This window comes from Larimichthys crocea, chromosome IV (assembly GCF_000972845.2).
Source record: "Larimichthys crocea isolate SSNF chromosome IV, L_crocea_2.0, whole genome shotgun sequence".
Lineage (NCBI taxonomy): Eukaryota > Metazoa > Chordata > Actinopteri > Sciaenidae > Larimichthys > Larimichthys crocea.
The window spans coordinates 5579044-5591067 of record NC_040014.1 but is presented as its reverse complement, the minus strand read 5'-3'; the positions used below and the strand labels follow the sequence as shown (position 1 = coordinate 5591067).

The 12024-nt window shown below is 41.2% G+C and overlaps 1 protein-coding gene across 1 annotated transcript in view; it reads left to right on the top strand.

Moving 5' to 3' along the window:
- The window catches only part of dcc (DCC netrin 1 receptor), a 239903-nt gene that overhangs the window by 60982 nt on the left and 166897 nt on the right, over nucleotides 1–12024 (top strand). The window contains exon 2 of the mRNA XM_019258599.2: nucleotides 6199–6558. Coding sequence (XP_019114144.2) covers nucleotides 6199–6558 — 360 coding nt within the window. The remainder of the gene's footprint in view (nucleotides 1–6198; nucleotides 6559–12024) is intronic.

The following is a 12024-nucleotide window of genomic DNA, read 5'->3' as shown; positions in this document are numbered from 1 at the left end:
TGAAAAACAAATTGAGTTTCTGTTCTGGATAAAATAAACTCAGAAATGTGTGTGTTTGGGCTGTTGCAGTGAATTATTGACGATGTTCTTCATCATGTCGAAAACTAAAATTCTTTCAAACGTTTCCATTGAGCAAGTTCTGCTCATTGACTTCAAACAGTGCCAACAGTGCCCATGGTCTTAATCCACCCAAACAAACGTACCATGCTATAAACTCTCTATCTGTCTCCACCACACCACTCCTCCTTCACACCCTCTTCCTCTCTAAACTAAACCAGTCGTGGTAGATCGTACGGTAGTCGTACTCGAGGTTTCTGCCTCTTAAAGTTTTTCCTCAGGTGCTTGCTCATAGTGGGCATTGTTGGGTCTGAAAAATGTTCTTTAATTAAATTTATTTTGAATTAAGTTATTTAAGCTCAAAAATGTTATGTTAGGGATTGAATGAGATAATATTTTTACATTTTTGAATTATTATTTTGAATTAAATTCAACATTTCATTTTTTTGAGTGTGTAAATAACATGATGAGTGTCATGAGATAAATTCTGAGATACATTTTTTTATGCCTGTCAGCTGAACTTGCCTCCTAAGTCCTAATTTATACTATTATAAATAAATAATTCATATATTTTTTTATTCCATCTTTGCCAATAGATCCTTCTAAATGTGACACACTCCAGAATTCTGAATTCTGTGTATTAGTTGAAGGTCTGGTGTTTTAATGCCTCCATTATCGTCTGTGATGTGGGAAGTTCAGTTTGCAGTCGGGTAATTTTGGGATATAATTTTAGAGTTCTCCTCTCTGTGACCCTCTGACTTTTAAAAAGATTCTATTCTTCGACTGATGATCGTTAACGTCTATTATACTTTCACACTTTTCAATCTTTCACAGTTTCCTGTTAGCTTCCTTTTCTTCTTCTTCTTCTTACTATTCATTCCTCCAAATGCTCTGACTTTTTTAAGCTTATTGAGCAGAAACCTCCAGCCCAGCAATCATAAAAATACTATTTTCTTCTCCATATTTCTCTCTTCATACCCTCTTTTCCACCTTCTTCCTCCTCTTCTTGTTTTGAACGGTAAACATTTCCTCAGGTAGTGGTGCTTCCCCTTCCTGATGCATACTGAATATTTCCTGCTATCAGCTTTGAAAAGCCTAAACTAAATCAGATTTATGATTCGAGGATTTATGACTTGAATTGATGTTCAGTCGTTGTCTGAATATTTCTTCTTCTTCTTCTTATTTTTTCCTGACATGTTTCTGTCTGGTAGTTTTCATGGTGTCTGTCTGACAGATTGGTGGTTTTGGACATCATTCACATTACTTTTCCTCCTCTTTTTTCCCATCATAGTTTCTTCTCTTCCTTCCTGTTTCCTTCTTTCAGTCAGGATGATTCTCTGCTGGCAGCCAGCAGCCGGCACAGTTTAAACACACACAGTTTCTTGGACGCTGCCCAGAGTCTTAATGCAGTCTGCTTTTCAGACACTAACCCATGGTGTCAGCCACTGAGAGACTGTGTGTGAGTGTGTGTGTGTGTGTGTGCGTGTGTGTGTGTGTGTGTGTGTGTGTGTTCAGACGGTCTTGGCTGTTGTCCACCTCGCTGTCACTGACTCTCATCTTATCAGTTAAACTCCTGGATGGCTCTATATCCGTCTGCCTCTCTGCTTCTTTTATAAACCTGGCTCTCAGAGTTTCAGCCGTTTACCTGTGTGTGTGTGTGTGTGTGTGTGTGTGTGTGTGTGTGTGTGTGTGTGTGTGTGTGTGGGCTCGACTCGCTTCAGGTGCTTGCTGTCTGCTGTACTAGTGACAGAGAACTGACCCTGGACCAGACTCACACTGTGTTTATATGCAATCTAATGAGGTCTGGTCGGGTTCTGTTGGTTTTACACTGATTCTTAGAAAGTCTTGCTCTTTTTATGGTTCGTTGAGACTCGTAACAGCATTAGCTCTATTTTATTTATCCAGAGTGCCGTGCACCAGAACTACCTTTTGAATCTAGTCCTTTAAAACATATTTATGCATGTCAGGTTTGGATATGCAGTCCTGGAACGATCATTAATAACTGTAATGATCACTTTCTTTGTTTTAGGATTTAGAATAAGATAAGATAGACTTTAGGCAAGTCAAAGTCATGAAGTCATGCTGGTGCCGAAGAGTCCGACAGCTGCTGGAACAAAGGACCTGTGCTAGATCTCCTTCCTACATGGTGGGAGTAGCAGTCTGTTGCTGAAGGTGCTGCTTATAAGGCCTCCACAGTCTCATGCAGGAGGTGAGAGGAAAGGAGCCCCTCATGGAGGATGCCAGCTCTGCATCCTCCTCTCTCCCACCTCCTCCATGTCCACAGGACATATTTAAGTTAAGTTAAAAGCTATCCAAAGTCACCAGCCAGCCCACCCAGCCATGATGCTCTCCATACTCCCTCCCTAGCAGTTAGCTCCTCAATCTTATTGGGGAGAGATGTTACATTCCCCATGGTAACAGACGGTACAGTCTGTATGGCCTTTTCTGCTCCTGGTGCTTAGATCCAGCTCTGCATCCTTGTCTTCTTCTCCTCAATTTGGTAGGAATCACTCGGTCTTTCCTCCAAGGGTATGCTTGCACTACCTAGCGCTAACTGTTGTTCTCCAGTGTCAGCGAGTTGTTAAAGATTATTTTCATGATTGATTACTCATCAGTATTTGTCTAAATTAATCGTTAAGTCTTCAAAAGGTCAGAAATGGTGAAAACTGCTCATTATAGTCTGAATGCTCAGTTGAATTCAATTCTCTTTAATTGCCTTGTTTTGTCTGACTAACAGTCCAAAGCTGAGAGAGATTCACAAGACTGACAGGACGAGCAAATCCAAACACAAAATGATTTCTTCGAGACAATTGAGAGAAACTGTTGCTGTTAATGAACTAATCAATCAGCTGACTAATCGTTTTAGCTCCTTCACAACGACTTTGTTTGACTCTGTCTGGACTTTAGTCAGAATTTAAGGATGCTCTGCTTCCTAACCAAACGAGAACGTCTTTTAAACCTTTCCTGCACGTGCTCTGAATTTATTGTTGAAATTTTCACAGTGCTTTATTTTACGGTTCTTTAATTCTCTAATGATTGTCTTGAAGTTTTTCCTGGAAATTTCAAATTTGGCTCAAATAATAGAGAAAAGAGGATTTTCCGCTCAATTCAAGCTCAAGTTAACGTAAATTTATTATTCATTTATTATTGGAAATGTTGAAGTGTATGCTCAGCTGTGGACACATGTTCCGCTCACCTGCTGTGCACTGACAAAAGACCATCCGCGCTGATTGAATTATTTAGAAATGCACTAATTGAATCAGTCCTAAAATTCATTCTCTCCAGGAAAACTCCCAGATGTTCATGGGAAATGATGCATGATATAACAAAAAAAAGCTTTTATAGAAATATGGACGTGAAGAGCAGCTTCATGTGACAGACCAAATATGAAGAAGAAAAAATGACGAAGAGGTGTGAGAGCAGACAGGGAGTGATAACATCAAAGTGCAGGACAAGGAGGACAAGGACACATTGATGAACTGACTGACTGTGTGTGTGTGTGTGTGTGTGTGTGTGTGTGTGTGTGTGTGTGTGTGGTGGGAGTGAGTACAGATAGAGCTGTCAAGATCATGATTTACTGATAGAGAAAGGAGAGGGGGGGTGTGCTGAAGGGGAATCAATAATAAGGAAACTGTGAAGGAAAGGAAAGAGAGAGAAAGAAGAAATGAGGAGGAAGAGGAGGAGGGATGTGAAGAGGACAGAGGGGACAGGAAGGAAGGAAGGAAGGAAGGACAGGGAAGGAAACGAAATTTCACAGGTTCTGTTTAACTGCTCTAAGGTCACGTATTTTCTCTGGCATCATGGGTAATTTAGAAACAAAATATGAAATGGCTGACATGCTGATTTATAGACTTTTACTCCAAAAATAAAAAAGATAAGATGAAAGATTCAGAAATTCTCCAGCAGAATTGACATCCTGCTAATGTGGCGACATTATTTCGACCTTCATGTTGGGACATAAAATGCTAATTGCTTCTTTGTTTTATGGCTCTGTAATTTAAATACATGCTCTGCTTTCACCTTCAATGCATTTCAAAATGCCACAAATGAAAAGGGGGGGTCCTTACCGGCCAGATGAGTGTGTGAGAGGCACATTTATGCCCCCCTTAGCCCCCGGGGCAGTGTCATGTCTGAATGAGCACCCCCGGTGGCTTTATGTAAAAGTCAGGACCTGCAGCAGCACGAGGTTAAACATGTTGAATATTGATCATATTTAACGCCATCTGTTCTCCACAAAGTGAAACCATGAAAGAGGGAATCTGCTCACATCACTTCAGGGTATAAAGATTTGTCGTCTGACAGTGAACATGAAGACTTTATCACTTGTCCAGATATATCATATTTCATCATCCATATGTCAAGAGGGTCACAGTTGGACTAGAATTTCCTCTGAAGTTTGCTGGAAGGAACAATAGACTGTTAAACATAACTTGTTTGTTATGCTGAATGACTTCAGATGCAAACACAAACCAAGAGACTGAAGACGCAGTTTACTGAACATGCAGGTGAGTAGGTGATCCAGAGGAGAGGGTGTCCGGGGTGGTGCAGGTGCTGGTGGTGGCAGACTTCAGAGGTGCAGATGTGACTGAGCTGGACGTGGTGGTGAGGTATTCCTGAGGCATAAGCAGAGCAGAATTCAGGCAAGGTTTCTACGAGCGAGCAGTTGATTGGTGAATGGGGAACAGGAAAACACTTGTAGAGTATAACCCAACACCTACAAGTGGCTCAGGTGGTAGATCGGGTCATCTAGTAAATTGCAGGGTTGCTTGACATCGCTGTGTGAATGTGTGTGTGCATGCGTTTGGATTGGAAGTGCTGTATCACTCCTGATGATCAGCTGGCAGCTCGCATGGCAGCAGCTGCCATCAGCGCGTGCGAACGTGTGAAGGAGTGATCGCTAGATCAGGAAGGTGCTATATAAATACAAGTCCTGTATGTAAATACTATTTCCAAACTGCCTAGAACCATGTCTAATTCTAATTGAACCTTGGTTCTATGTTCTGTCCTTTTTTTGAACCAAAACTCTGCTGGTCATTAGTGATGAATGACTTTTATGTTGACTGATCTCCATTGGTTTTTCATCCTAGTTGGGGATAGAGCCAGAGCCAGAGAGCATTGAGTCTTTTATACCTGATGTTTGTGTGATCAGAGTTTTCCTGCAGGAGAATCTGTGAGCGCGTATCAGTGAAATCAAGAAAAAAAAAAGAAAAAGAAAAGAACATCTGCTGCGCTTCAAAGTCGACTTTGCGGCGTAATGACGTGACTTGGAGTTGCTCTGAGTCTCTGTTCAGACTTCCCAGGAAACACACAGGCACTGAACGGCTGCTGTGACCGAACAAACTGCCTGTCTGATCAGGATGAAAGACTTTTTTAGCGGCGTCGACTTCAAAGACGAGAGAGAGAGAGAAAGAGAGAGACGCCCCCTCCGCCGCTCGCCGCTGTCAGAGCCTATCACCAAAGATTAAACAAAATATGAAAAACATAAAAACAAAAAATACAAGAGGCTTTGATAGAGATGATGAGTTATCCTGCAGAGCGGCGTGCTACGGGTTGGAGGTTAAACTGACAAAACTAATGACAAATATGAATAAATACATCAAGCAAAACATGAATAAATAGATAAAAGCGTGAAAAAAACAACTTGTAATCCTTCACCTGCTGCTGAAAAGAAGGCTTTGATTCCGAAAGCGTGCAGAGAAAGCCATTATGGGTTGTAGGTTTGATTCCACCCGTGGTTCAACGCCTCGAGCAAGGCAATAATGACTGCAAATTTGAATCATTGTAAAAACTGTTTGATCGTCTCAGTGTTGTGAAATCTTCCAGCTCATGTTGGTAAAAGAACCCTAGAATATAGCGAGGCCCTCGAGGGTCTTTGGCAGTTGTGATGATCTTGTGTGTGACGTGTTTCTTTGTCTCCAGACTTACTGATGTATTTATTTAGTTTGGATTCATTTGAATGTGGCACATCGTACCACTGGACCTCTGTTAGCATCCCTGTTATGAACCTCATCTGTGTGGTTTGCAGCTCTGTTGTTGGTTTCCGTGACGGAGAGCATTTTCATGAATAAATAACTGTCCCGTTGTTGATCTCATGTTTCTGTGCTTCTATCTAACTCCTCCTCATCTCTTCTCCTCCTCTAGCCTCGGATGCCACCTCATCTTCCTCCTCCTCCTCATCTAGTCTCGGCAGTTTTGTGGACTTCACTTTCACTCAGGAGCCTCAGGACACAGTGACAGTGCGAGGGGGTGTGCTGCAGCTCGACTGCCAGGCCCAGTCCGACGCGGCGTTGGGACCTCCAACCATCACATGGCGAAAGGACGGTGTCCTGCTGAGCACGGTGGTGGACGAACGGCGGCAGCAGCTGGCTAACGGCTCACTGCTGGTGCAGAACGTTGTGCATTTGCGGCACCACCGGCCCGATGAGGGTGAATATCAGTGCCTCGCTACACTGGACGGACTGGGGAGCATCGTTAGCCGGACTGCCAAGGTCACTGTAGCCGGTAAGAGATTGCTCTGTTGTAATCAATGCTAATACACAATATGTTTTGATGAAAGTACATCAAGCACAGGGAACTGTCTGCATGATTTGGTCAGTGTCAAAGGCGTACTTATTAATTGAGCCATTTAAATCCAGACATGCTCTTAAAATTATAACTGATATATCCAGATTTTGCCTGCGGAGTTCCACAGGGTTCAAGATTAGATCCTCTCCTGTTCTGGTAGTAAACAGTAAAACAGAATCAAAAACAAAGAGCTATAATGGGGAAAACTACTTCATAATAATACATTTTGAGAACAAAATGGTCATATCAGTGCAATATTTGTATTCAAAAATGGTAATATGGTAACACTGACAGGGTAGTAACTAGATGGTTTTTTTCAAAACCTTATAGGCTACTGTCAGGATAATACTATCACTCTTGGAAACGACGACTGGTAATCACCATATGATAATGCCAAAACTGGTTTCTAAGCACTCACACCACTTCTGAATGGCCTCCTCCCACATATGTTCTTTATTGTTCCTTTTTTAGTTTCAGTTGTACTGGATTATATAGACAGCAGTAAAATGGTGGTTATTATTGTGTTTGTCATCTTTGTAACATCAAATCTGCTTGACATCACAGTCATGATCACCAGAACTTGTATCCTTAAAAGTATCTGGAGCTCCTGCTGTAGCATCAAAACCTGGGGAACCTCAGTTTCTCTATCACTGTCCACTCAATGCCCCCCCCAACATGATCGCCAAAGAGGAGAAATCAAGACAAGAGGAGGCAAGAAAATGAGGAGAGAGGAGATTCCCTCACTCAGTTTAATGTTTCCATGTCACCTTGACCTCTCCTTGGCAGTTACGGTGGCAACTCTCACACACACAAAGACTTAATATTGCTCAGCTTCGTCCATTTATTTGTCTGTTCATATTTATTTAATAGGAACAAAGTAATTCACCTGTAATGTAATTTAGTAAGTGGAGTGTACCTTAAGATCAATACTGTTTATGGAAGACAGTAATAGACAGATAGCCACAGAGGCTTAAGTGCATCACCATCACCAGCGGTATGCATTGTGTGCACGCTGTGTGACATGAAGGTCCTCACAGGGGACGAGCAATTTCAAATGTAAAAAAAAAAAAGAAGAAAGAAAATAGATCATGTATGTCTTTAATTCGTCAGAGATTGTGAGCAATTAAGTTTGTACTAACATCATTTAGTGCATGATAGTTTGGTCTTTGTCACCTGCAATACTGTCACCTCTTAACAGACATCTCAGGAGAGCTTTTTCTCATTCTATGAAGCAGCATGAACACATGAACTGTTGCGTGGTGCGACGTACAGCAGCTTAATCTGTTACACAGTCGACCTGACAAACTGCTGAAGGTGCCTCAGTACTCGCACTTTAGCTCCACGTATCTATCAAGAGATTAAAAAAAGTCTTCAGCAGATCTGCGGAGCGGCCATCAGCTGAATGAAGTTTTGAACCTTTCTGGTGATGAGCTCCTTCTTCCAGTGTGGTGTGCATTAGAGTCAGGTCACACAGGGTATGTTTGTTTTTAATTTCATTATCTGAAATGGAATTTCATTTACTCAAACATAATCAACGAGTCCTGGAGATGTGTTTGATTTGGTTTGACATATCAAAGTATGATGTTTCTGTCCTCCCTGTAGACACAGCTCATGATTATTTCCAGGATTTTTTTTTTAATTTTCATGTGCGATTGCCACAAAGTGATTCTTTAAATAGTTTATTTAGTCCAAGCAATGAGACGAAACAGAAAATCCTCCCAGTGAAGAAAATGACACCCACTACTGTTTAGTTTATTGAATACTACAAGATGAACATGAATACCAGATTAAAATAGTTCCATCTGTAGAGTCTTTAACAAGTAAATCATTAATCCATTCAGATAATCCTTTATTGATCAAACAGAGGGGAAACATGGTGTTAGTCAGATTGTATTTGTATAATCTGAATTATTCTAAAATATCAAACATCATGAACGCTTCTGAATAATGTTTCCTTTATTCAGACAGTTGAGCTGCAGGATTAAACTTTAAACGCAAGGTCAGAGAGCTTTTCATTCAGACTCACTCAAGTGAAAGAAAAAATGATCACTTAAACAGCATGCTGATTACCTCTGAGCCACTCATAACATGGTTCTGAGTAACACACATGGGTGTATCAGCTGGTTGTCTCTGCAGGACGCTGCACATCTTTGTGTTTGAGTGTTTTGGTCTCTGGAGTGACTCTCATCCTCCCACTCAGTTAGAGACAGGAGACCAGCTGCAGCTCACAGGGAGGTGAGTGTGTGTGTGTGTGTGTGTGTGTGTGTTTCAGGGTTTACCACTCTCACTCTTTTTCACTGCCAGAACTCAACAACTTATTGAAATACAAGTCTGAATCCCAGCTTTTAGTTTCGAGCTTGATTCTGACACATTTCCACACATTTGATTGTAAAAACTATGTTTTACTATAACTATGCTACACAGCGGACCAAACTAATTGTGGTTAGCAATCTTTCCATTAGAAAAGTCTGTAAATCACCTTGGTAGTCTGACATTATTCCCTGTTGGTCCAGTCCTGCTCCTGAGCCTGGTTCTGTTGCCTGCTAATGTTAGATTCAGTTAGCAGTTTAGCAGTAGTTTATTACTTTAGTAAGTGGTTAGGCTAAAATGGCAAATCAATATTGACTTTATTGGGACACTAACAATGTTTGAGTTGTTTTCACACAAGAAAACGGCTGGTGGTTACATGGACAAACCACTGAAAAAAGAAAAAAGATTTTGGCTGTTGAAACTCACTGTAATTAGAGCAGCGAGCGATGCTAGGCAAAAACAAACAAGTAAAGTATTGGAGTCCTCTGAAACCTTAACACCCACAAGAAAAAGATGAGTCCGAGTCAAAACACCCATGAGATCCAGATGAGTTAGAGCCAAAAAGCCCAGAAGATTGAGAGCAGTCTAAAGAAAAACACCCACAAACACCAAAACAAGTCCAAAACAAAACTCCCACACGGCCTAGATGAATATGTCCACAAGACAAAATAAAAGAAAAAAGGTTCACATTACATCTCTGTAAGTACCACCATGTAGTTAGTAACCAGGTAATATTTTCATATTAATATATAGTATATCTGGCTCATGTTAGACTGAAGCAACAGGGTAAAAACAGAGTAATAACAGGAACACAAACCTACTCAATAATAATGTTTTGTAACAAGATGGTAACCTCCATCCATCCATCGGTTTTCTTCCATTTATCCGGGGTTGGGTCACGATGGCAGCAGGTTTATCAGGGCGCTCCAGATGTCTTTCTCCCCAGCAACACATTCCAGCTCCCCTTGGGGGATCCCGAGGCATTCCTAGGCTAGATGGACTACATAGTCCCTCCAGCAGGTTCTGGGTTTGCCCTGGGTCACCTTCCAGTTGAACGTGCCCGGATCATGCATCGTAATCAGATGTTCGAAACACCTCAGCTGACTCCTTTCGACGCAAAGGAGCAGCAGCTCTACCCCGAGCTCCCCCCGGATGTCCGAGCTTCTGACCGACCAATGGAGGAAGCTCCATTGGTTCGGCCACTTGTATCTGCGATCTCATTCTTTCATCACTACCCAAAGCTCATGATCATAGGTGAGGGTTTGAACATAGACGGACTGGAAAATCAAGAGCTTCGCCTTCTGGCTTGACTCTCTCTTCCCCACAACGGTCCGGTTCAACGTGTGCAGTACTGCAGATGTTGCACCAAACCACTGATCCATTTCATGCTCCATTTTCCTGTCACTTGTGAGCAAAACCTCGAGATACTCGAGATACTTGAACTCCCTTGCTTGGGTCAGTAACCCACTTCCAACCCGGAGGGAGCGTTCCACCGTTTTCCGGTAGACAATAAATTATCAGTGCCGCTCAATGAGATTAATGTTTCTACAATATTACTACCATCAAAGTCACATGTCAATTCTTGGAAGTGTTGGTCATCAAGCTATGATGCAGAAATTGGTTTCTTGCACCACCTCCTTCTGTAATGTTTGTCCAACATTACTAAAATGTTCCTATTGCTTGACATCACAGTCTAATCGACAGCACGTGTAATGTTCCAGGAGCTCTTATTTTATTACAGTAAAACCCTGTGGAGCATGCACAGCTCAGGTTCTTCATCACTGAGCGAGCTAGTCTCCACCAGGTCAACTGGAATCATGTGTGTTAAACACACACACACACATGCACAATTAAAAATAATTCACCCAGATCCCAGTATTACATTAAAATATGAATTAGTTCTGCCTCCATGAAATTCACATACACACACGTACAACACATTACAAGGCGAGATGCTAATGAACAGCAGAGGCTTAAAAATTCAATTAGTAATCTGGCTGTGTGTGTGTGTGTGTGTGTGTGTGTGTGTGTGTGTGTGTTCAGAGATGATTGTAAACTGGGAATTAATTAGAAACACTGAACACTCAGATAGAGAGAGTGAGAGACAGAATGACTGAGGAGAGAAGAAACACAGGAGGTGAGCAAAGAGAGGATAAAGAAAGAGAAAATAAAGAGGAACAGAACGAGAGTACAGCTGAAGGATGAGAGAAATAATACAGAGTACAAAGAAACGCAAAGACTGAGAGAATAAAGGAGAGGAAAATAAAGAAAATAGATTCATTCAACCCAAAACAACTGAAAGCAATGTTGATTTTTTAATTCACGTTTGATTAGATACTTTTGTCCCTCTAAATAGAAAGTAACATTAATCACCCCAGGTTACATTTGAAAAATGGAATATAGTTAATATATTCAAATTCTGAAATGTTTTTGTCCAGTGCAGTATATTCACTGTTTGATTTTGAAGTGATCTACAAGTATTCAGATTAGATTACATGTTTTAACAGAATGAGAAAAAAATAATATTTCTATTATTTTTTTAATGATCTTTTCAGCTTGCATGTGTGTCCTTGTGTCTTAATGGTCAACTGAAGCTGAATGATGTTGCCCTCTAAGTATGATTACACTGTGTAATCTACATAATTTGAATTATACCTAAACCTTTCATCTTGTAGTCAGGTACGCACAGAAAGTGGAAGCACTGTGCTCTGCTGTTCAGACAGAGTGGTCAGTCTTGAAGCGGAGCTCCACGGCCAGCTCGCAATCTACTTTCACTGTTTGTTCTGTTTATTCTGCGAGCTGAAAACCCTCCTCAACTTTGACAAAATATTCAAGACTATGGCCCCAGCACATTAGTTAATAACAAAATATTTAGTCATTTATATCACTATATACAATTTGTTGTAGGTTTTCTACCTTCTGAGCCAAAAGGAATGTAACATGTTTGTATGTTTCTCCTGCATAGACAGTCCACTTCTTCCATTTTCCAGCGGTGAAAGAACCATTTCATCTGTTGCACTAACAAACAACATTTTACCTTTTAGTAACCTATGTCTCCGCCTGGATTGTTAACTGACGTTACTGGTTTTTGGA